This window comes from Poecilia formosa, unplaced genomic scaffold (assembly GCF_000485575.1).
Source record: "Poecilia formosa unplaced genomic scaffold, Poecilia_formosa-5.1.2 Scaffold385, whole genome shotgun sequence".
NCBI classification, from domain to species: Eukaryota; Metazoa; Chordata; class Actinopteri; order Cyprinodontiformes; family Poeciliidae; genus Poecilia; species Poecilia formosa.
This window is the reverse complement of record NW_006800324.1, coordinates 465-22178: the sequence shown is the minus strand read 5'-3', so window position 1 is coordinate 22178 and position 21714 is coordinate 465. Positions and strand designations below refer to the sequence as shown.

Genomic DNA, 21714 nt, shown 5'->3' with positions numbered 1-21714 from the left:
ACAGCCTTGTTTCAATGATATTAGACTTAAATTCATATAAACATACGGTAATTAACCAAAGTTTCTTTTAATTAATTGTAACACTCTCGTGGCACTATTTTTTAGAAACCCCTGCTTCTAAAACACATTTTCTGGCATTTTGTTAGCTAAATATGACCCTCACAATATGGCAGGCTGCTTGACGCATAATTGGTAGAGGACAGCGAACAGCAGCTTCCTGTTAGCCTTCAGAATAAAAGCTAAGTGAGAAAGATGAACGCTTTTTGTCTTAACGTTTAATAAAATAATGGAAACAATTCGTGATTTAGCTATGTAGTAAACATTCTTGCACTGTTAATGTGTCGCTTAAATGACTCAGTTAACATTTAAAGTTTTTAACATTGTTTCCACAAACCGGAAGTGACGGTGTTTTTGTTAGCAGCATCATGGCGGCGCAGGTTTGAGAGCGCTTTCCTTTAAGTTTTTCTTGTAACGTCCAACTACAATCACAACAGTCCGCCGGGTTTTTCCTCGCACAGTAGCAGGGGCTGGAGTTTGATGAGAAAGTCCGAGCTTTCGGACTGCTGTTGCTTGCTTTGGTGCTCGGTTTGCTAAAGAGTTGGGAGATGTGCTCCCAGACCAAAGCAGCGGCTGTCATGGCTAACATACCGCGGGTTGACATCGACCCCTCTGGGGTTTTTAAATACATCCTGATCCGGGTTTACAGCCGAGAGGAGGGAGACGATTCGGAGATAGATATAGTCCGAGGATACGGCTGGGCTGAGTACCACGGTGAGTAATGAGGCTGCCCTAAAACACTCCGTATGGAGCTAAATTGGGGCCATAAAGTTTGCTAAAAATGAATTTCAAAGCAAATAAATACAAATTTGAAACTGGAAAATAATTTTGAAACAGCTATGGTTCTTTCTGGGATTCTATAAATGCTCTAACACATCTTGCCATCAGGATGGCAACCAAGTATTCATACTAAATAGGCTATTTACAGATTTTTTTTTTTTTATTCTGGAAATGCCAATTTTATCAAATGTTATCTAGATATTTTTTTATTATATTAAAAAAAGATTTTAGTGGGGTATGGGTTATTTTTCAGAAGTTGCATAGATTTTTTTCATACAAAGCTTTATTTGTATGAAAAAAAACTGAATTTAAGAACAAAATTTAGATACCATCAAAATATTATCAACCTATTTTTTCATAATTGTATAGTATTAAATTTCTAAGCAATCATTAAAAAATTCAAGAATTTTCTTAGCCACTGATTACTAATTTGTTTTCTTTTAAACATGTACGGATCACCTTTTGTCTCAAAATAAAGACGTATTTATTTTTAATTCCTTAATTACCATTTTTAGCAATTGCTGTCTTATTGACAGCAATCATAATGATGTAAATAATAACATAAATTTAAGATTATAAGGTATATTCTGGAATGTTCTTAATTAACTCCTTAAATTACATTTCAGATTTCTTCTTGTTGTGCTTTTTCCCCTTCCGGATAATTTTATATTTTGTTTGTTTCGCTATTCTTTTTTAAGGGTTTGGTATTATCAAAGCCTGAAAATTTAAAAAGTTGACCTCAATGTTGACTCTGATTTTAGTTTTTTGTCCAAAGTATCAAAAAAAAATTATATTTTTATTTTCTACATGACAATTTAAAGATTTACTAATTGACAAAATATCTGCACATGGTATAAAACATCAAATCATGAAATTTCCTAGGAATTTTAAACAAAATGGAATACAAAATGGCTTTTTTTGTGTGTTCATCCATAACAAAATCTAAACCTGTAAAAGTGATAATTGCTTTTTTTTATTTCAGTTTGCGCATAATATTTGATAAAATACTCTATTTGCTATTTGTAGCTGATATCTATGATAGGGTTTCTGCGGAGCTGGAGGACGGAGGCCTGCTGGACTGCGAGTGCATCGGAGGAGGCAGGATAAAACATAATCCAGACGCCAAGAAGATCCATGTGTACGGATACTCCTTGGTACGGAGAAACAATGTGGCTTGAATTAATGCTTTATTTTAAATTACTTTTACTGTGACTGGAGTTAATGTTTGGCTTGTTGTTTCAGGGCTATGGAAGAGCAAACCATGCAGAGACCACAGAGAAACTGAAGGAGAAGTACGCAGACTACGAGGTGACCTGGGATAACGAAGGCTACTGAAATAAATAACATTGAATATTCTGGACTTTCATTCAGTTTCAACCTGTTGAAACTCTGATAGACCAACAATTCATCCACTATTCACTGCATCAGGAAGGGACAACTAATGCATGATTGTCATTGTTGACTTGATACGTCAGTGTTAAATCTCATTTACTGTTTTTACAACCTCCTTCAGTTGTGCTAATATTCAAAATATGAGCTAAATATTAGCATAACCGGTTTTTAAGTCCAGATTATGAGGGGGGAAAATGGTTTTACAGGGTGAACATTATGTTACCTTGTGTTACTGAAAAAGAGTTTAACTTCTGTGGTAAAGGTAATAAATAATTAACAAAATAGTTTTTTTTTTGTTTAAATTTGATGTAATTGTTCTCTGATTCATTTTGTTTCATGCATTATTTCATATTTCTGAATATAAAAAAACTTCAATTAAATTTACTTTGGATTTTGGTTCTTTTAATGTGAAAATTATTGGAAAAATCACGACATATTTCTGTACTTTCTATGCATTTAAATAAAATGACCAATAATAACGATGCACAACAGCAAATATACTGAATATGAGATTTCCAACTTTTCCAGTAAGAATTTCAAATTCAAGGCAGTTTTTCCTGTATTTCAAATTGGGAAATCAGAACAAACAACTTTGAAATACAGCAATAAAAGTTTCTGAGGTTCTGAAAAGGTTTTAAATCCACTTCATGAACAACTGCTTTTTGTTTTCAAATAAAGTCAAAACACTTAGTGGTTGACCAAATATTCATATTTTCACATGTTTATGCAACAAAAAATGTGGTTTAGTGTAGAAAATCTGTTCTGTTCTTTAACATCTCTTCTCTACAGAAGCCCATTTCTATCAAGAAACAAAAAATAAAAGTCCAACAAGAAGTCTTAATTCCGTTTTCAAAAGAAATAATTTCAACTTTCATAGTCATTGTTATGAGATTGCCAAGAGAGAAGGGATAAGCCAAATAAAGATGGCTGTTAATATTTGGAACCGTGGCCAACACGGACTGAATGGTTTCGTTTACTTCCTCTGCTGCCATTGCTAAAAGTACAGTCAGACTACAACTCTAAAACATCACAGAAAATCAACATTATCGTTGACAATGTCTCCTTCTGTTTCCTGATTGGCCCGGTTTAAATTCTACCGGAGAAATCCAAGTCAATGAGAGAAAATCCAGGCAGAACACTAAAGGGAGATGAGAACTGAACTGATTTGCACAGGAATGCAAAATGTGAAAATTGACTTCAGAGCTGAAATCAAAGATCTTGTGAAGATACTGCTGAATCAGAGAAGATATTGTTATTTACAGTGTCTTGTACATGTGCTGAATCGCCACACAGGTGGGAGGAAGTCATTAAAGAAACAAAAAAAAGGCAATTTCCTTTATGATATATTAAACTTAGTATTTATTACATTCACTTTCAGCACGTACATGTGCATCTCTTGAGCAATATACGGATGTTCGCTGTTCTTTGGGGGGTGTTTTATGGTTGTCACTTGCATGCTGGGTAATTTTAAAGTCCGCCTGTTATCTCTGAGAAATAAAGGTCGGGATCGGCTGTCGAAATTTCCACAAACAGTTTTCAGACTGAGATGTGAAGGAAGAGAAAATATGCTGCGTTTTTGGCGCCTGACCGTCCTGTTGCTGTTATGTTTTCAGCGTGGTAAGAGCAAATTCAAAATTACTTTTTTAATAAAGGTGGTTGAAAATTGTTTAACTTTTATTAAAATGAAAAAATTAACACTCAGAGTTGATATTAGCTTCAAATAATCAAAATTAAAGAGAGTCAGACTCTTAGAAGTTGGTTACATTGTTGCAGCCAGAAAGATTTATGGGTTTATTGAGATGTCAAAACTTTATTGCACCATTTATATCATAAATTATGGGTGACCTATTTGCTGAATATGTCACTGCAAAAGCACTACATCTTTCCAAGTATTTTTTGTCTTGTCCAAATATATTATTGCACTCAAAATAAGACAAACACTACTTAGAAGTAACTTTTCAGAAAGATTTAAGTTTGTTTAAAGTCAACAATTCAATAATATGAACAATTATTTTGCTTAAAACATTGGGAAAAAGTCAAATAAATGGAATATACTGGTTTGCAAAGAGTATCTATAGTCATATTTAATAGATTAGGATGTTATTGCAAAAATATTTCAGGAATATAGATCAAATACACACAGACTGATGTTTGAAATGCCTTGCTGCTGAAATGTGCTATACAAATAAGACCTTTATTTCTGCTAAATATGATGATTTTCCACTTACAGTAAATGAAAACATGACATTTCATATTAGAAGCATCAGATCAATTAGACACTTTAATGTAGAAATGTGAAAAGTATGTTTAATACTCTGGCCTTTGAGGCTGCAGCATTCTGCGTCATAAATATTTGGAAATATCTTGATAAAGAGTTTGGGAGAGCTTCATGTAAGATATTTAGGGCAAGCGTCAAAAGTACAAAATACTTCTTTGAATGTATTTGTTCTTTAAATAGATTTGATTCACATAGGATGTTAAACCAAACAGTGCAGCATTTAGATACATATTAGTTTGGAGAATCATAAGGAAATGAAGGAATTAGGCTAACAGCTTTCCTGTGTTAAGCTAACAGCTGCTTGTAGCTGCTGCTAAGCTAGCTAGTAAAAAAGCATCTTATTTTGTAACTAATTTAATCAGAATTGTTTAGCCAAGAGCATGCTAGGCGCCATCTGTAAACAAAACTGTCCTGATAAAGGAATTTTTTTTTATTTTGATTAAATTTAATTCAAATATGGAGGCTAATCCTAGAACTAAATATAAGCAAGTCAGAATGATGCCAGCTTAATTATGAGTATTTCCCCTGTAAAATTTAGTTGCAGTTCATAGAAAAACTATATTATATTTTATTTAAAAAGAGACAACTATTACTTTTGGTATATTTATGACAATTAATTTTAGGTGCTATTATTTTTGCTAATCAAATTATGTGTGAATGCTCATATAGCTTAATTAGCAAACTAACAAAGTTACAAATATTATGTTTGTTTTTATAATTTGATTCATATGTGGTTTTCTAAGGAGGGGAAAAATTATTGCCCGGGATAGAAAATTTTAGCATCTGTTTATGAAGTTAGAATAGCAAAACAAAATACCAGAAAACAATTCAAAAGTTTCTAATACTGTGCTTTCTGAATTGCCAGTCTACTCATATGTCAAATCTACAAAGTAAAATGAATAAATTATACTTACATACTACAAGTTAAAAGTAAGTTTGACCCATTATAATGGGAGATAACTCTTGAAACCACTGCTTAAATTAGCTAAACAGAATGTAGGTTAGCATCATTAGCTTAGCTTGCCTCAAGGTGGGAACTTCCACCTAAATTTTTTTGTTTGTTTGTAATAATACCCTTAAAATCCGTTTAAGAATAAAAACATAGATGTTTTAAATTGTTTATAGTTAACAAAATGTCTACCTTCATAGCGTTAGCAAAAATAAACTCTTGTAAAGTGAATATGTTGACACTTGTTGATAATATCTATCCAGCTACTGATTAAATTTCTCTGGATATTTTATCTTTTCGCGCAGTTTTTGCTTCGGGGTCTTCACGGTGTGAGACTCCTGAAGGGGAATGTGACTTTGTATGTGATTGTTCCGACTGTAGCGACGAGCAAAACTGTGGTAAGTTTAAGCTACTAGCCGTTAGCCTACTTACTACCGGCTGCTACAGTCTAGCCATTAGCAGTCTGATTAAATGTGGATTGATGACGTTTTTTTTTTAAACTAAACTCTCAAGGGTACTCTGGGAAATCGTTTGAGTGTGACTTTGAGGACGAGGGAGTTTGTGGATGGAATATTGAATCTCTTGGTGAGGAATACAAATGGCAGCGGGTTCAGAGCGGAGACGAGCTGCCGGACAGCGGGCCGACTTCGGACTACACCACCGGCACAGCCACAGGTGCAAAGTTACATTTTCTAAAATTTTACTTAACACAGAAACAATAGGCTTGCTGAATACGTTTGGACAATTTTTGCCAAGAAACTGAAAATACTCTATTTTATCTTTAAATTTGTCTCAAAATATTCATTATGTTACATTATGTTAGTTGTCTAAAGATCTTAAAACAATATTTTCTCAATATGTTTATCCCTGATTATTTGTTACTGATGTACTTTTGTTTGCAGTGCCTTACAAAACTATGGACACCCCATAAACCTTTCTTACATTACCATTAAAAATGTGTTTGTATTTTTACCATTCTATGTGACGGGCAAATGCATCATTATGAAGTAACGTGAAAATTATGCATGGTTTGCAAAAATAATTTTATTAAAAAAATTAAGTCATTTAAATTTTTTCATACACACGAAGTTGACAAAAATATACTAATATGGAAATGGATAATAAACAATATTTAAATTCCTCTAACTCATCAATAAATATTTTAAACATTTGTCTTCACCTTAATTTTTAATTCATAAAAATCTGAATGGTGTGGCATGTACTTTGTACGGAGCATCCTTCTATTCAAAACTTGACATGTCTGCATTTCAAAACATGATGAAAAATACAATAAAGTTTCTGGTTGTGACATCACAAAATGTTCAAACGGTACAATACATTTCAAAGGCACTATAAATAAAATATGTTGATATTAACATATCAGGTGATAATAAAGCCATAAATGTTAGCTGGTAGCATGAAGCATCATTAGAACAGATCCTGCTGTAAACTTCAATCTTCATATCTTAAATGAAAACATTTATTGTCTCCTGCCCTCCAGGCTGGTTCATGTCAGTGAGTGCAGTGAGGGCACAGTCTGTTCAGAGTTCAGTGTTAATCTCTCCGGAGATAAAGGGCTCTTCGCCAACGTGCCGCCTGCGACTCAGATACTTCCTGTGGGACTCAGGTAACCGCCGACTGCTCAGCGTTGGCCGGACTGGTAAACAACGACTGAAACACCCTAAACATTCACTGGTAGAGATGAAAAAACATGTGAAAAGCTTGAAAATCTTTTATCTTATAAACTGCAGGAACATTTAGTTACAATGAAGGATTTGGAGAAATGTGAGCTTTAAACAGAGAGACTGAAAGAGGAGAACTATAAATGTTTCTATAGACTGGAGCCACAGTTCAGAGAAACTAAGTCATCCATCCATCCATCCATTGAGTTTTTGAGTTCTGATCTTGTAGATCTATAGTAGTGGATGTTGTAATTCTTCATATTTAACTTTGGTGTAGAGCTGCAGATGTTATCTTTGGTCTGAATAAAACTGAGCTTAATGGAAAAAGTTCTGACATCAGAAAAGCATATAATGTCCACTACAAAGCATGGTGGAGACATGTGATGCTGTGGGCTTGTTTCTCTTCTAAATTAAAGACTAGCTCTCTGAGAGGGATGATGGTTCATATCTTTACCAGGACTGGTGTTAAGTGTGGACTTACCAGATTCATCTTTTTGTCATCGTTGACATTCGTTGTGTTGACGTATATTTTAACCACAGGACACACGGGTTTAGGTCCAACTCCCCTGTGGGCTTCGATCCTCCACGAGGACTCTCAGGGGGCCGTCGTGTGGCGCCCAGAGGCCTCCAGCGCCCGCAGCTGGAGGGAAGCCACTGTCTTCCTGGGCCGCATTTCCTCCCCTTTCCGGATCCATCTCCACTCGGCGCGCTCAGCGGGACAAAACGGAGACGTCGCTATAGACCAGCTGGAGTTCCTGGGCTGCGCTCTGCCCTGTGAGTTTGACTAATCAGAACAGAAAACCATGATATAAACAGTTCACTGATTTGTTTCTATCTGTTTCACCCGACAGCGCCCCCTGCTGGGACCAACTGCTCAACAGGGATGGTGGCGTGTGGTGGTGGAGGCTGCGTGGAGCAGCGGCAGCTCTGTGACGGTACGGACGACTGCGGCGATGGCAGCGACGAGGCGCCCTGCGGTACGAAATGACAACATGGCATCAGAAAACTGCAGAGCAGCCAAAACACTGACTGGGATTTGTTTTGATTTATCCTTCAGATGGTTACTACCGCTGTGACTTTGAGGAGGATCTGTGTGACTGGGACCTGAGATCGTTTTCCAAACTCAAATGGATCAGAACAAATCAGGAGAACATCTCCAGAACCGATCCTTCGAAAGGTCCAGGCAGAGATCACTCCAACAATACAGCATCAGGTGATTCATTTTATTATTATTGAGTTTCACTGTTAACCTGGTCAGATTCCCCCGAAGTTTAAATCTTTAACCAGTTCTGAACTGGTCCAGAATAATTACAGCCTACAGAACCTTTTGGTGCCGTTCTAAAACCTTTGATTGCTGTTTTTACGGCAGGGTACTTCCTGTACGTCACCGTGCCTGACGACGGTCTCACCATGGACTGGGCGGCTTTTCAGAGCCCAAGACTTCAACCAACTAACAGCTCGCATCCATGTAAGGTGGGTTTGAAACGCTGCAGACAGGCTGGATTACAGCGTTAGAAATTATTTACCTTTATTTCAATTAACATTTAATGACAAAATACAAATGAGACGGATGGACGGTCGGTCGGTCTTTCTGGGTTCAGTTTATTTATATGTTTTTGGCTCTGTTGGTTTTCCGTAGATGGTCATGTACACTCACCAGTTCGGGCCGCGGTCCGGCGGGCTGACGGTGCTGGTGGCGGACCGGCTCATCTACCCTGTCTGGAAAAGGGGCGGAGCTTTAGGAGACCTGTGGGTGAAGGCGGAGGTGGAGATTGTGTCCAACTACACCTTCCAGGTAAGACATGAAGCTACCATAAATAATGGTACAGAAGATAATACCATTACTTTAGTCAGAAATAATGTTCCATAACAATGAAAGACATGCAGATGATACAAAATGGCCGCCGCTGACTTTCACCATCAGTGTAAGGACTGATGGTGAAAAATGGCTGTCTGGGCCAGCCCTGCCACCACAGCACACTCAATGCATCACTTTTTAATGTTATTTTTATTTAAATGTCGTCTTTGTGTAAAAACCATTTTCAGTTTGACATTAAAGGTATTTTTTTCTTTAAAAAATGTTTAACATATTCTGTAAAAGCCAAAAAAGGGGTGAAAACGTTTGATTATATGTTGAAAATATAAGTTGTTATCTTTTATTCTGTTAAACCTCTACAGATTCTCATCATGGCGGCCATCAGAGACTTTGACTATGGAGGAATCGCAGTCGACAGCATCGTGTTATCCCCTGAATGCCGCAATGCATCTGGTGAGATTATCTCTAAGATAAGACAAAATGTAAGCAATGTAAATAAATTCAACAAAGAAATCAGTAAAAATATCCTTAAATTTTCTATTATGTGTTTTTTAGCATTAGCTTTTGATCATTTTTGGGGTGGTTTATCGTTAGCTTTTACTAATTTGCTTCCTGCTACAAGCATTAGCATTAGCGTAGTTAAGGTTTTTATTTAGCGAATTAGTGATTTGTGAGCCTAACTTTTTGGGTAGCTGTGCCCATGACTGGCAATATACTTTGTATTACAGCCATTTTAAAAAATGTCCGCCGAAAAAGACGACAAGATCAATAAAATAGATATGATGATTTATATGGCTTTGATTGCAAACACTAATCATGTTGGCCATTTTGAAAAATCAAAAAATGATCAGAAAATAGGACTTTTATGCATCCAGTTATGAATGATTTGAGAGAAGACGTGTTCATCTGTGATAAATATTGGAAAATTTATTGCAAAAATAAATTTTCCTCGAAGACCATGGCAGCCATCTTGAATTTTTCACTGGCTAATGTTTTTTTTGTGAAGAAGCAAATCCTTAGACACATCTGTGCTGAGTTAGGTTTTTGTGAAAATCTTTTCTAAAATGTTTCATTATCTGCTGCACTAAATAGATAACACCACCCTGGAAGATTTCCCCGACCCTCCAAAGCATCCTTGCATTGATGACCCAGACAAGATGTGTGATTTTCAGGCTGACTGCGATGCTGCAGAGGACGAAGCCAAATGCGGTGAGTTTGTTTATTTTAAACTGAAGGATCTGTACAATGATGTATTAAGGCCATTATGCTGTAAATGGAAAATAAAAGGAGTACATTTACACAAAAAAATTCAGAAATGTTGAGATAGATTTGAGAAATTTTCTAGAATTTTTTTTTAATTTTAGAGTTTGAAAAGTCAAAAATTTGCAAGAAAATAATCTGAAATTTTGACATTAATCTCATAAATTTTCTAGAAAAATGTGGAAATTTCAAAAGTCAAAAACATTGCCTATTGAAACTCAGAAATTTCCAAGTTTTTCCTAGAAGATTTTTTTGGCTGAAATTTCCTCCCTTTCTCCATCTACAATGGTGCCGTGGTAGATCTGATAAAAGAAGTCTTTGTTTAGCCATGCAGACAAAGTTTCACCTCTTCTTGGATCGTTGCTGCAGGGGATTTCTCCTATCCTGACGGCAGTTTAGGCTGGACTGACTCCAGTGTTGGGAGTCAAGGTTGGCTACTGGATAAAAGTTCAACAACTGGAGGTACAAACTGTGGCGTCTGAGTTAACTGATGGATTCTGTGTCTCTAATAATGTGTGGTATTAATGTATAATTTATCTTCTTGATTCAAAGCAGAGTTCCTGTATGTAGCTGAGGCTGCAGGTCAGCAGCTAACTGAGGCCCAGACTCGGACTCCCCTCCTGGGCCCCACCGGTCCAGCTTGTAGCCTGAGCTTTGACTTTGCGCTCACTGGGAGTTTGGATCATATCGGTAATTTCCCATCCCACGTGTGAAATTTGCAGCGTTTTCTCTTCCCAGCAGTGAAAGTCTGTCTGTGGTACAGGTGAGCTTTCTGTCAGAGTGGTCGACAGCTTGCTGGGAGTGAGGCCTAAGCTGTGGGAGTTCAGTGGGAAAACAGGAGCAGGAGACGAGGAGGAGACCTGGCAACACGCCGACGTTCCTATAGGAGTCAGGAAACATCGCTTCCAGGTCAGGCTTCAGACCTACTGTACATAATTCACATTTTTCATATTTTTATTCTTCCATTTGGGTTTCAGCTGCTTCTAAAAAAAAAACCCCAAGTGCTTAAAAAAACATTTGTTTTTTCTTTTCTCAATTATTTAGTGTTTTTTGGTGTCTGGAAAAGGAGCTGTTTCAAAAACCTCCTGATAAATTCACATTGGACAGGAACTATGAGCTTACCTAGCAACCCCAGCTAAGCCCACCCTGTTACCTAGCAACCGCAGCCAAACCTATATCAAATTAAACTTTTAAAAACATTTTGGACAGAGCTAATTTTTTGTGTAACTCTTTAGCATTTTAGCTAAGTCAGTTTTTCCAGATAAACTTTAAAGCTCTAATTAATTTGGCTGTTTTGTAAAGCTTCATTTTAATAATATTCAACATATGGGTTGAAGTTTTTGCTATTGACTTTTAAGAATTCTTAGCTGTTTATAGTCATGCTCTTATTTTGAAGGACGTGAAGACGGCAGTTTCGTTTCCTCTGATCATGATCAGATTTTACAAAGTATCTTTATTGCTGTGTAAATGGCAAAAATATCAATAACAAAGAAAGGATGTACACAGAAGAATACTCCACTTACATGAATGTACTGTGTTGTAACTCCTGTTGTTGAGACAATTTAGCTCTTTCGCTTATAGCGCCTTATGCTAGTAGAACTAACGTCAACAAAAACCTAGCATTTTGGCAGGGGTCTGTAATAAATATACTGTAGATGTATCGTAACTCCCTGTCTGTCAGTATCAAAACAGCTAATCCTCTTTTTTAACCAGCTAACATTTGAAGCTCGAGCTGTGGAAGTTCAGCCTTTTGCTTGGATCAAAGTGAGGAACGTTCGCTTCATCAGCTGCCACGCCGACTACACTCCGTCTTTACCGACAGGTAACACTTTGTAAATTTAAAAATAACAAATGTTTGAAGTAAATGAACTTCTCTGGATGACAGGGCCGTCGTGTAACTTCGAGGACGGACTCTGCGCTTGGTATCAGGACAACAGTGACAACTTTGACTGGTCTGTGGTCACTGGGATGGATCACAGCATCGGAGTCGGTGAGGTCATAGATTATAAAGGAACAAATACTTTTTTACCAGAGTTCATTTTTACTTTTATTATCACTTGTAGAAAAACCTCAACATGTGAAGGAATTGAATAGTTTTGTACAAAAATATTTGTTCAGGTTATAAAATGTTTCACCACTTTTATTGATTCTAAAACCTTTATCTATAGTGAACGAATCTTTCATTGGAGGATGAATAAAACAGAAGTAAAATAAGAAAATAAAGTTAAATAAAGTGTTTCTAAGGTATTTAAACCCTTAAAAACTAAATATTAAATACTGAATTTAATTTATTGCTTACAATGGAGGATTAGAACCATATTAAGAAAAAATAAAACCGTGAGAATAAAATAATAAATTTACAAGAATAAAGTCACAATATTACAATAATAAAGAATAAAATCATATAAAAACAAAGCCATAATATTTCAAAAATAAATTCATAATATTTGTGATACAATGTCTTATTCCCATATTATTTTGACTTCATTTATGCTTATATTTCTATTTATTTGTTATTTTCTTACCGTGGCTCTAATGCCGCATCATAATTTGGGAACAGCTAGAAAACATTTATTTTTATATCTTTAATTGGGGAAAAAAATCATTTGTGGCCCATGAGTAATATCAACTTAAAAATGAAAAATATACCTTTTTATTTTTAAATAAAAAAATATTATTTTTATTTTTATAAAAAAATGATATATAAAAAATAAAAGCTGTAAAAATAAAAATGTTGTATTAAAATTATATATTTTTATTGGACAATAGAAATGTATCACTCTGTGGTTAATAAATAACGTACGAGTTTCACTTTCTGATTGAGTTATTATAATAAATCAATAATCTTTCACCGATATTGTAATTTAGTGAGTGAGCTCTGAACTCCTGTGTGTAATCCTGCTGCTGCTCAGGCTCCAGCCTGGTGGTGGACATGTGGAGTCCTTCGCTGCGTGGAGCGTTTGGACGCCTGCTGTCGTTCCCACAGCAGCCCACTCCCACAGAGAGCTGCCTGACCTTCTACTACAAACTCTACGGGCCGAACGCAGGTGAGCTGACCCAGAGCTAACTGAGGTTCTGATCTCCTGACATGCACGTCACCTCAGGGATAAATGATGACTCTAACTTCCTGTTCCCATCCAGGTGCTCTGAACGTGAAGCTGACCGATGGCCTCGGATACGAGGTCTTACTGTGGACCCGCAACGGCGCTCACGGCAACGATTGGCACGAAGCGCACTGCCCAGTACCGCAGCAAAACACAAACTTTCAGGTGTCAAACCATTCAGTCAAATCCAAACAAGCTTTTCTTTTCTGCTGGAAAGTCTAAGATGATCAGATGTAACCTGAGAAATTACAGAAAGCAGTTTTCAGATTTTAGTTGTTGATCGAAAAATATTATTATGCAAAATTCAAATTTTGTACATTTTTGTACTTTCATTTGAGTCTCTACTGCGTCTAAAAACAGCACAGAAACTTTAAAAAAGAACAAAAAGAAAACACCAATGCATGTTTTGGCAATAAAACTTTTTTTTGGAATATGAAACCTCCAGAATGTCACAAACCAGCAGGCACTGCCCCGTTACCTAGCAACGCCAGAGAAGCTCAACACGTCACCTAGCAACCCCAGCCCGTCACCTAGCAACCAAAGCTGAGTTCCAGCAAAATGTTTTGTATCACATGCAGACAGGAAACAATAAATAACTTTTAGATGAAAACTAAATGTGTTGGCACAGTTACCTTTAAAAAGTAACCTGACTACTGATTAGGGTTGGGCAATATGGACTGAGAATTTTATCTCAATATTTATTTATCACTAATTTTTTAGTTAACTGTAGCACACAGATATTGTTCTTGAAAAACATTCTCATTTGAAACAGGCTTCTTCAAAACGTCACTAACCTGCACACAGTAACTGCATTTAATCATATTTTCACATTATTGATATGGATTGATGCTCTCGGTTAACAGTGATAAACTAACATTTCCAATTATACTGTAAATTTTGTATTTTTCATCAATAAGTTAAATTTATCATAACGATAAATCAAAATTCTTATGAGAAATGTCGTCTTATAAGTGAAATAATCTGCTCCATCTGTATAGATACAACAGAGTAAACCTTTAAAATCTTCGTCGTCCCCCAACAGTTGATGTTCGAAGCAGTTCGTTCCGGTTTCGACGGCCAGGTTGCCATTGACGACGTGGCGTTTGTGGACGGCCCGTGTGCCATACCCAGAAAATGCTCCTTTGAAGGCCAGAAGTGTGGCTACAGCAGTTACGGCGCCATAGACTGGCTCCACAGGAACGGACAGACCACTACGACGAACGGACCCAAAACAGACCACACTTTGGGGACCGAGCTAGGTCAGCAGAACCCCATCAGAGGACAGAAAACAGGGAAACTGGAGATTTATCCCGTCCTGCTGTCTGTGTCCAGGTTACTACATGATGGTCAACACAGACGCTGACATTCTGCCTCCCCGCAGCGCCGCTGTGCTCGTCTCCCCCGTCCGACAAGGAACCACCAAACCCGAATGTGTCAGCTTCTGGTATCACATGACAGGAGGGAACCCAGGTGAGTGTTTTACCTGCAAGGCTGCGTTCACACAGCAGGTCATGTGATCCAGATCTGCTTTTAGTGGAACCACATCCCCACCACTCTGAGCTCTGACTCCACATCCAAACAGACGTTATAGTCAACGCTCCACAAAAATCTGTTCTTGTTAGCTGTGCTTTCTTTTCCTTAGCTCCCTTCGTCTTGTTATAATCTGTTATTTCTTAGACTTTTTGTGATGAATCTGTTGTAGTTTTCTGTATTTTATGTCTTCTGTTTGTTTTAAGTCAAAACATGTTTAGTTAAGTCGTTTTTAGCCTTGTTTTGTGTAACTTTTGTCTGTTTTAGCTAGAAAAATCTCTCAGAAACAATGGCCATAAAAATAGGCTTTTTTGTAAATAGGCTCATTTACAAAAATGTTAAATTAATGTGTTTTTAATGAATTTTAAGTTTCAAAAATGTCACAGTTCTTCCTCTGGAGTCTTAAAGAGTTCATACAGACGTCTCATTGCGGTTGGATTAAATATGAACGACCATGCAAAGGAACATGCTTTGTTATTGTGAACATAGCCTAAAAAAGCTACTTTCTGTCAAATCACTTCACTATTTCTCTTTTTTCCTTTGCTTTATTTTATATTTGTACATAAATGTTTTTTCTGCTTCTATAATCACCTGGGGGGTGTTTACCTTCCAGCCTTCTTTACGGTCTACGTCAAACCCGAGAAGGGAGAGAGAGTCCCGATCTTCTCTGAGAACCTGAATGAGGGAGACGACTGGCGTCACGCCAACGGGAACATCTCCGTTGGCCTTGTGTCCTGGCAGGTACAGAGCGGCTTCAGAGAGCATTTCTTCCCCAGTCGGGTTGGTGTCTCACTCGGCTTTGCTCCACAGTTGGAGTTTGAGGTCATCGGATCAGGAAGTCGAGGTTCCCACGTTGCTGTTGATGACATCACAGTCTCGGCTCATCCATGTGAAGACCAAGGTTTGTTTTGATCCGAGTCAGGAGCTGAGAGAGGACGACTCTGCTCACCTTCTTCAAACCTAACAGCGTTGGTGTCAAACATTTGTGCTACGTTTGTGCAGCAAAATTTTTAATTTGTGCCGCTATCATTTTAAAGATATTAATTAAGAAGTTACCATCAGAGGTCAACAGCAATAACTTGAAAGCAAAAGCAGCACAAACATTCTTTGCTGCACAAATGTAGCTGAGCTGCATCACACCAAATTTGCTTGAGTATATAAATGTGAACACCACAAAAAAATTAATTTACTGCACAAACGCAGCACAAACATTTGACACCAATTTTGTTAGATTTGACTCAGGTCACGTTAAAAGTATGGAGAAGAAAACAAGCAGAATTTTCTTTCTGAGGCTGGACATTAATCCAGCCTCAGAAAGAAAGAGCATCTGATGTGACACATGGAACCACCAGTAATGTCAGATTTCCTCAGAGGAAAAGTTTGAACTTCATGCATATTGAGGTTCTGATTTTCTGCCTCAGGGTCCAAGTGCAGTCTGGAGAACGGGATGTGCAGCTGGATCAACATCCAGGACAGAGAACGGGAGAAGCTGGACTGGGAGCTGACCAGTCCGGAGAAGGAAAAGCATTATCCCGTCCCGCCTGAAGACCACACACTGGGAACAGAGAAAGGTCAGAGAGGAAGACAACAGCACTGGAGCTGCTTTGATCGGTTTTTAAAGAGGTTCTGTTCTGGTTCTGATCCAAAGTCAGGGTTGAACTGAAATGCTTGGATTTTATTTAGGAGTTTTTCCAGGTTCAAAAAATGCCTGATTTCTATCCAAAGTCCTTGCAAATGTTTGATATTCAGTTTTATTATAATGTTGGTTAAAAGTCTAAATTTGTAAAATGTTATCTACAGATATTTATGCACACAGAATAAAAAGACACATTTTTTTTCTCTCTGTCTGAAGCTAAATCAAATTAAATATTTCTTTTTTTAGTTAGAAATACCAAAATTATTTATATTTGCTGGATGACATAAAACTTAGAAGATTTTGAGATTTTTTTTTAACTTTCTCAGACCAGTCAGGTGTGAAGGTTGTGTTAAACAGAGACATTTCAAAGCATAAAACTTAGTTATATTTTACTAGAAAACTGTCTGAAAATATTATTAATAAAAGTAATAAATGGTCAAGTGAATTGAAAATGGAGATACAAACAAAACCAATTAACTAAAATATGGCTCAATGTTGTGCTGGAATACCTGGAAAATTCTTGAAAAGTGTTTGAATTTTACTGTTGAAAAAGTGGATAAACTCTAACGCGTCTAACTTTGCCTCCAGGTCACTTCCTGTTCTTCCCAAGCAGCAACCGGACAGCAGCCAATCAAAACGCCTGGCTGGTGAGCCCTCAGCTGCCACCGGTTCAGCCCACCTGTCTGAGGTTCTGGGCCTACAAGCCCCAGTCATGTAAGAGCTGCTGTTTTAATAACTGTTAGCGTCTGGATGGTCGGATGCGTCATGTTTGGCTAAATGTTCCCAGCGGACTGCCAGCTGAGGGTGTGGAGCCTGTCTGGAGGTCTCATCACCCAGCAGCTGATCGTGAACGAGCTCAGCGGACACTGGAGACATTTTGAACTGAACATCACGTCTCGTGAGGGATACCAGGTCAGACTTTCCAGAAAACTCCTAACTTGGAATGTGACGTCACACGCGCTGACGATGACGACGACTGCTGAAGATTAACGGTTTAGTTGTCGACACAACGACTAAATCTGAAATGTACACCTGATATGTAACGGTAAAAAGGAGTAGCAGTGCTTTGCTACTAATTATCAACACAATAACAACTAGATAACAATGTCAGTGGAACGTTTTAATAAAAAAAAAGCAAAAGAGAAGGAAGTTAACTATGCTAGCATCACTAGCATAGCTTGACAACTTTAGCCTGTAAATGTGCTCCTGAAATCGGTGTTTCAGTTCAGAATTGGAGTTTTTTTTCTTTGTGCTGTTTAACAGTTTCCCTAATATGCCGTTGTAGTTGTTTGTGTGGGACATGTTTGCGTGTTCTTTGGTGTTGAATACTGATAGATTAGCAGAGCTGGTGTCAGCCAGTTGCTATGGCAACAGGTTTGCGTGTAGTATGGCTGATACACAGTGATTAAAAAAAGAATATGAGTGGTTTTGAGTTATTTTTAAACAGTTTTATGCCTTATTTAATGAGGCTATGTCCACTAGATTAATAAAAGCTAGATCTCTAGGTTTCATTTATTAACAGAGTTGTTCTGCTGCGGCAGCGCGGCGATTTATGGCAAGTAAAAAAAAAATTATTTTTGCCCTCCTGTGTTGGATGTAAGTAATAACATGAAACATGTCTGTAAGTCATTAAGGAATGTCAAAGCTGACATCTCTGCTGCATTTTGTTCTTTTTAACAGATTGTGTTTGAAGGCGTCAAAGGAACATCAGGTTTTGTAGCTCTGGATGACATCGAGTACACCGTCGGGTTCGACTGCGCCACCAGAGTCACTAAACCAAGTAAGACTGGAAATCAGGGAATTTATCGTATCGTTTATCATTTAATTTTGATTTATCGTTGCCATGATCATTTCCAATTAATGCTTAAAAAACTTTATGTTTCAATATTTTCTCTACTGTTTAAATGAGAGTGATATGTTCTTAGTTTTATCTCAGTATTTTGTGGTACTTTCTTGATGATGACAAAAAAAAAAAAACACCCATCTGTTTTTTTTGGCAATAAGTTTATGGTTTTTGGTGTCTGAAAAATGAGCCATTTCAAAAACTTCCTGATTAGTCCACGTTTGACAGGCACTGCGCCGTTACCTAGCAACCATGCGGAACTCCAGTATGTTTGGTCAGCTGGTTTTACCGCTGTACAACGGCTGCTGGGAAAGATAAGTGCTTTGTTGTTGACATAGCATCCAGAAACCACTTGCTGCATTCTCGTTGGTTGTGCAGGAGGCGCTACTTCTGCTTTTCAAAGATGTATGGTTCTAATATTGCAGATCTGTTTATATCCATTTTTAGGTGTAAGAGTCGGAGGTGGGAGAGCGTGGCCAGCAGCAGCTTATTTGGATTTAAAGTGACAAGACGCTTTAAAACAGTTAGAATAGAAAGAAGTAATCAGATCGAAATCTCATTATCTAAAAATGATTTTGTGCAAAAATTGTAATAAACAAGTTTTATATAGCCCACAGACATATCCTAGCCTGTTTAAGAGATACCAACATGTTTGTTGTAGTTTTTGGCAGCTTTTCTAGGAGTAAATGATCTCGTCTCTCTTTCAGCCTCGAAGCCGGACAACGCCGGAGGAATCGCTGCCTCTGTGATCGTAGTCGTGCTGCTGATCGGCACCCTGGTCGCTCTGCTCGTCTTCTACCTGCGAACCAAACCAGACGCCAAGGCTCCATCGCTCTCTGTGGGCATTAGTAACGAAGGATATGTTCCAGTGAGTTAAAACATCCCAATAAATCCAGTCATTTGACCTTTTCTCACCTTTTTTCTCTCCTGAAACCTGTTTGATTTTTGTTAAATTGCCTCTCAGGAGGATCCTGTGGACGTTCCTCCAAGACAAAACCATCCAATGGCTGCAGGATTCAACAACATCTCTGTGAGTTTTATTCAACTCAGTTTATACTGTTGAAAACAAATTCACCACTAGGGGGCAGCAACTATTAATTTAAGTATCAGGCTTGTCCACAGGTGTTTGCAACAAATGGAAACATTTTATTAATCAGTCCAAAATTATTGCAAACAAATTTAAATCTTTTTTTGATAGAAAATGTTTGGTGCAATAGAAATATTTGTCTTTAATAACCACATTTTCAGCATTCTATATAATTTGATAGTAAATAGGAGCTTTTACTCAAAAGCAAACTCTGGTGTACCCAAAACTGCTTTTAATTAATTTATTAAACATAATAAATGCACCAATTATGATCCAAAAAGTTTATCTTCTGGTAATTTAGGCTTTATTCTTTTCCCCTCCTCCAAATAAGCTCCCAAAGTTAGAAAATTGGATGTCTTACTTTTAATAAGACAAACATGCAAGATCTTTTTTTATTTTTAGGTGTACAATACAAACCCCATTGTTACAGAAAGTCAACAATGGGGTTTGTTGACTTTAATGAAGCAAATTATTGCTTCATTAAATTATTAATGAAGCAATAATTTAATTGCTTCATTAAATTATTGTAAATTTTGTTTATTGGTTGTTATGTAATTTCTTTGTGATTTTAAATTGTTTTAGAAATTAAAGATGGTCTAATAATCTAAGGCAGGAATTGTTTCATCGTCTACAGAAATTTCTGCACAGACTATAGAAATTTCCAATATTTTTCTAGAAACTTTATGAGATTAATATCACAATTTCTGAGTTTTTTTCTCACAAATGTTTGGCTTTTCAAGCTCAGAAATTTCCAGTTTTTTCCCCATAAGATTTCTGAGATTAATCTCAAAATTTCTGAATTTTGTTTGAGAATTTAACTCTTCATTTTTAGTTTTCTATGTTTTAAGGCATGGTTGTACATTCCTTAAAACGTCTACGTTAGTTTAAAATATCAGATATGATTTTCTAGATGTGAAAGTAAGAAGTTCAGATCCACTCTTCATCAGCAGGAGAATATATTTGGTGTTTGAACTTTTAAAATCAGCAGCTAAAAGCAGATATTAGCTGTTTGTGGTCGGTTCTGGTCCCTAGCTACTACAATCTGCTGTATTTGAACCGTTAGGCGTGTGTAAAATTGCTGATTCATGAAAAAAATATCAAGAATAAGTGATGATTTTTTAAAATTACTTCAGTTTAACTGATTATCTTTGCCCTGCAGATCTCTGCCGAGGTCAGAGAGAGAGAGGAGGAGGAGTGACACGGGGAGCTTTGCTGCCACCTAACGGTGGTTTTGGGAAATGCAGGTGATATCACAGCAGGAGAACTGCTTGTGTCACCCTAAATGATCACACCTACATGTAAACAAACACACATTTACACAGAAAACAGGAGGCCAGAGCGCTGATTGATGCAGATCTGAGGGGATCGGACCTTCAGCACGGGGCCGTCAGAGCGACATCGCAGCTCTCAGTACCGCTGAGCTGCATGAAACGGGCCTGAATAATAAATCACTGCTGTGTTAGCAGGCGCTGAAGTGGAAACCAGGCAGTTATGAGCAGATTTGGAGTTTTAGATTAGATTTTGATCCTTTATTTTCCTGGCTTTTTCTATTTCTGTGCCAAATGCTGACTGGTTTTAGTTTGTTGGTCTCGTTTTCTTCACCTTCCTTCTGATAAATGACCACAGCTCTGCAAAAACACTAAATCTCTAAATTTCTAGTACAAATATCAGTATACTTGGAATAAGATAAAATTAACTTACAAATAACTTTGGGAACTTGTTTCAGATAAGCTGTGTTTTCATCAGCCATAAAAACCATAAAAACAAAAATAATTAAACATTTTACTGAAGCTGGTAGAAAATAGTCCAGATGTCAAAGAGCTGTTAGGAGATCATGTCACTTTTCAGGCAGTTTTTTAATTTCTAACCTGATTCTTCAGCTTTATTAATATTTGTGTTCAGATGAAAAATGGAGAAGAAATTAAAAACCTTGATGCTGATGTGGTCGACTCTTTCAAACTGATCATAAATAAAGCAGATTTTAAAGCACTTGTCTTTTGATTGTTTCCATTTTGGTCTCCTTTCTTTTATTTCCTTTACATTTACACATTTAGGTTTTTTTTATTGAGACCAAGTCTCTCCATATGACTTATGACTGAATTATGTATTTTTGAAAAATCTGATGAGTGTAAACTCATTTGTTTCCCATATATTGTGATGTTTCATATTTTTATCCCAGAGAAATATAAAAACTAGATTTTATGCATCTAAAACTGTTTTCAGCTCAAAATTTGAAATGTCAAATGTCCAATTTGACATCAAATATCAACTTCAGCATCACTAGCTAGTTGTCATGTACA

The 21714-nt window shown here is 37.0% G+C and overlaps 2 protein-coding genes across 2 annotated transcripts; both read left to right on the top strand.

Annotated features, from left to right (window-relative positions):
- Window positions 1-398: 398 nt before the first annotated feature.
- On the top strand, window positions 399-2524 carry LOC103154384 (14 kDa phosphohistidine phosphatase-like). The gene is made up of 3 exons (XM_007575645.2): window positions 399-771; window positions 1864-1991; window positions 2080-2524. The coding sequence occupies exons 1-3, from the start codon at window positions 606-608 to the stop codon at window positions 2170-2172; spliced, it is 387 nt and encodes a 128-aa protein (XP_007575707.1). The 5' UTR covers window positions 399-605; the 3' UTR covers window positions 2173-2524.
- A 1105-nt stretch (window positions 2525-3629) lies between these two features.
- On the top strand, window positions 3630-21403 carry LOC103154406 (apical endosomal glycoprotein-like). The gene is made up of 29 exons (XM_016662681.1): window positions 3630-3846; window positions 5762-5854; window positions 5970-6131; window positions 6958-7083; window positions 7679-7912; window positions 7990-8115; window positions 8196-8351; window positions 8508-8611; window positions 8778-8933; window positions 9317-9407; window positions 10047-10163; window positions 10584-10676; window positions 10767-10904; window positions 10978-11123; window positions 11928-12036; window positions 12100-12204; window positions 13127-13261; window positions 13356-13483; window positions 14361-14577; window positions 14651-14788; window positions 15462-15589; window positions 15659-15749; window positions 16270-16419; window positions 17073-17198; window positions 17272-17396; window positions 18165-18264; window positions 19035-19195; window positions 19292-19357; window positions 20574-21403. The coding sequence occupies exons 1-29, from the start codon at window positions 3669-3671 to the stop codon at window positions 20610-20612; spliced, it is 3738 nt and encodes a 1245-aa protein (XP_016518167.1). The 5' UTR covers window positions 3630-3668; the 3' UTR covers window positions 20613-21403.
- Window positions 21404-21714: the final 311 nt, after the last annotated feature.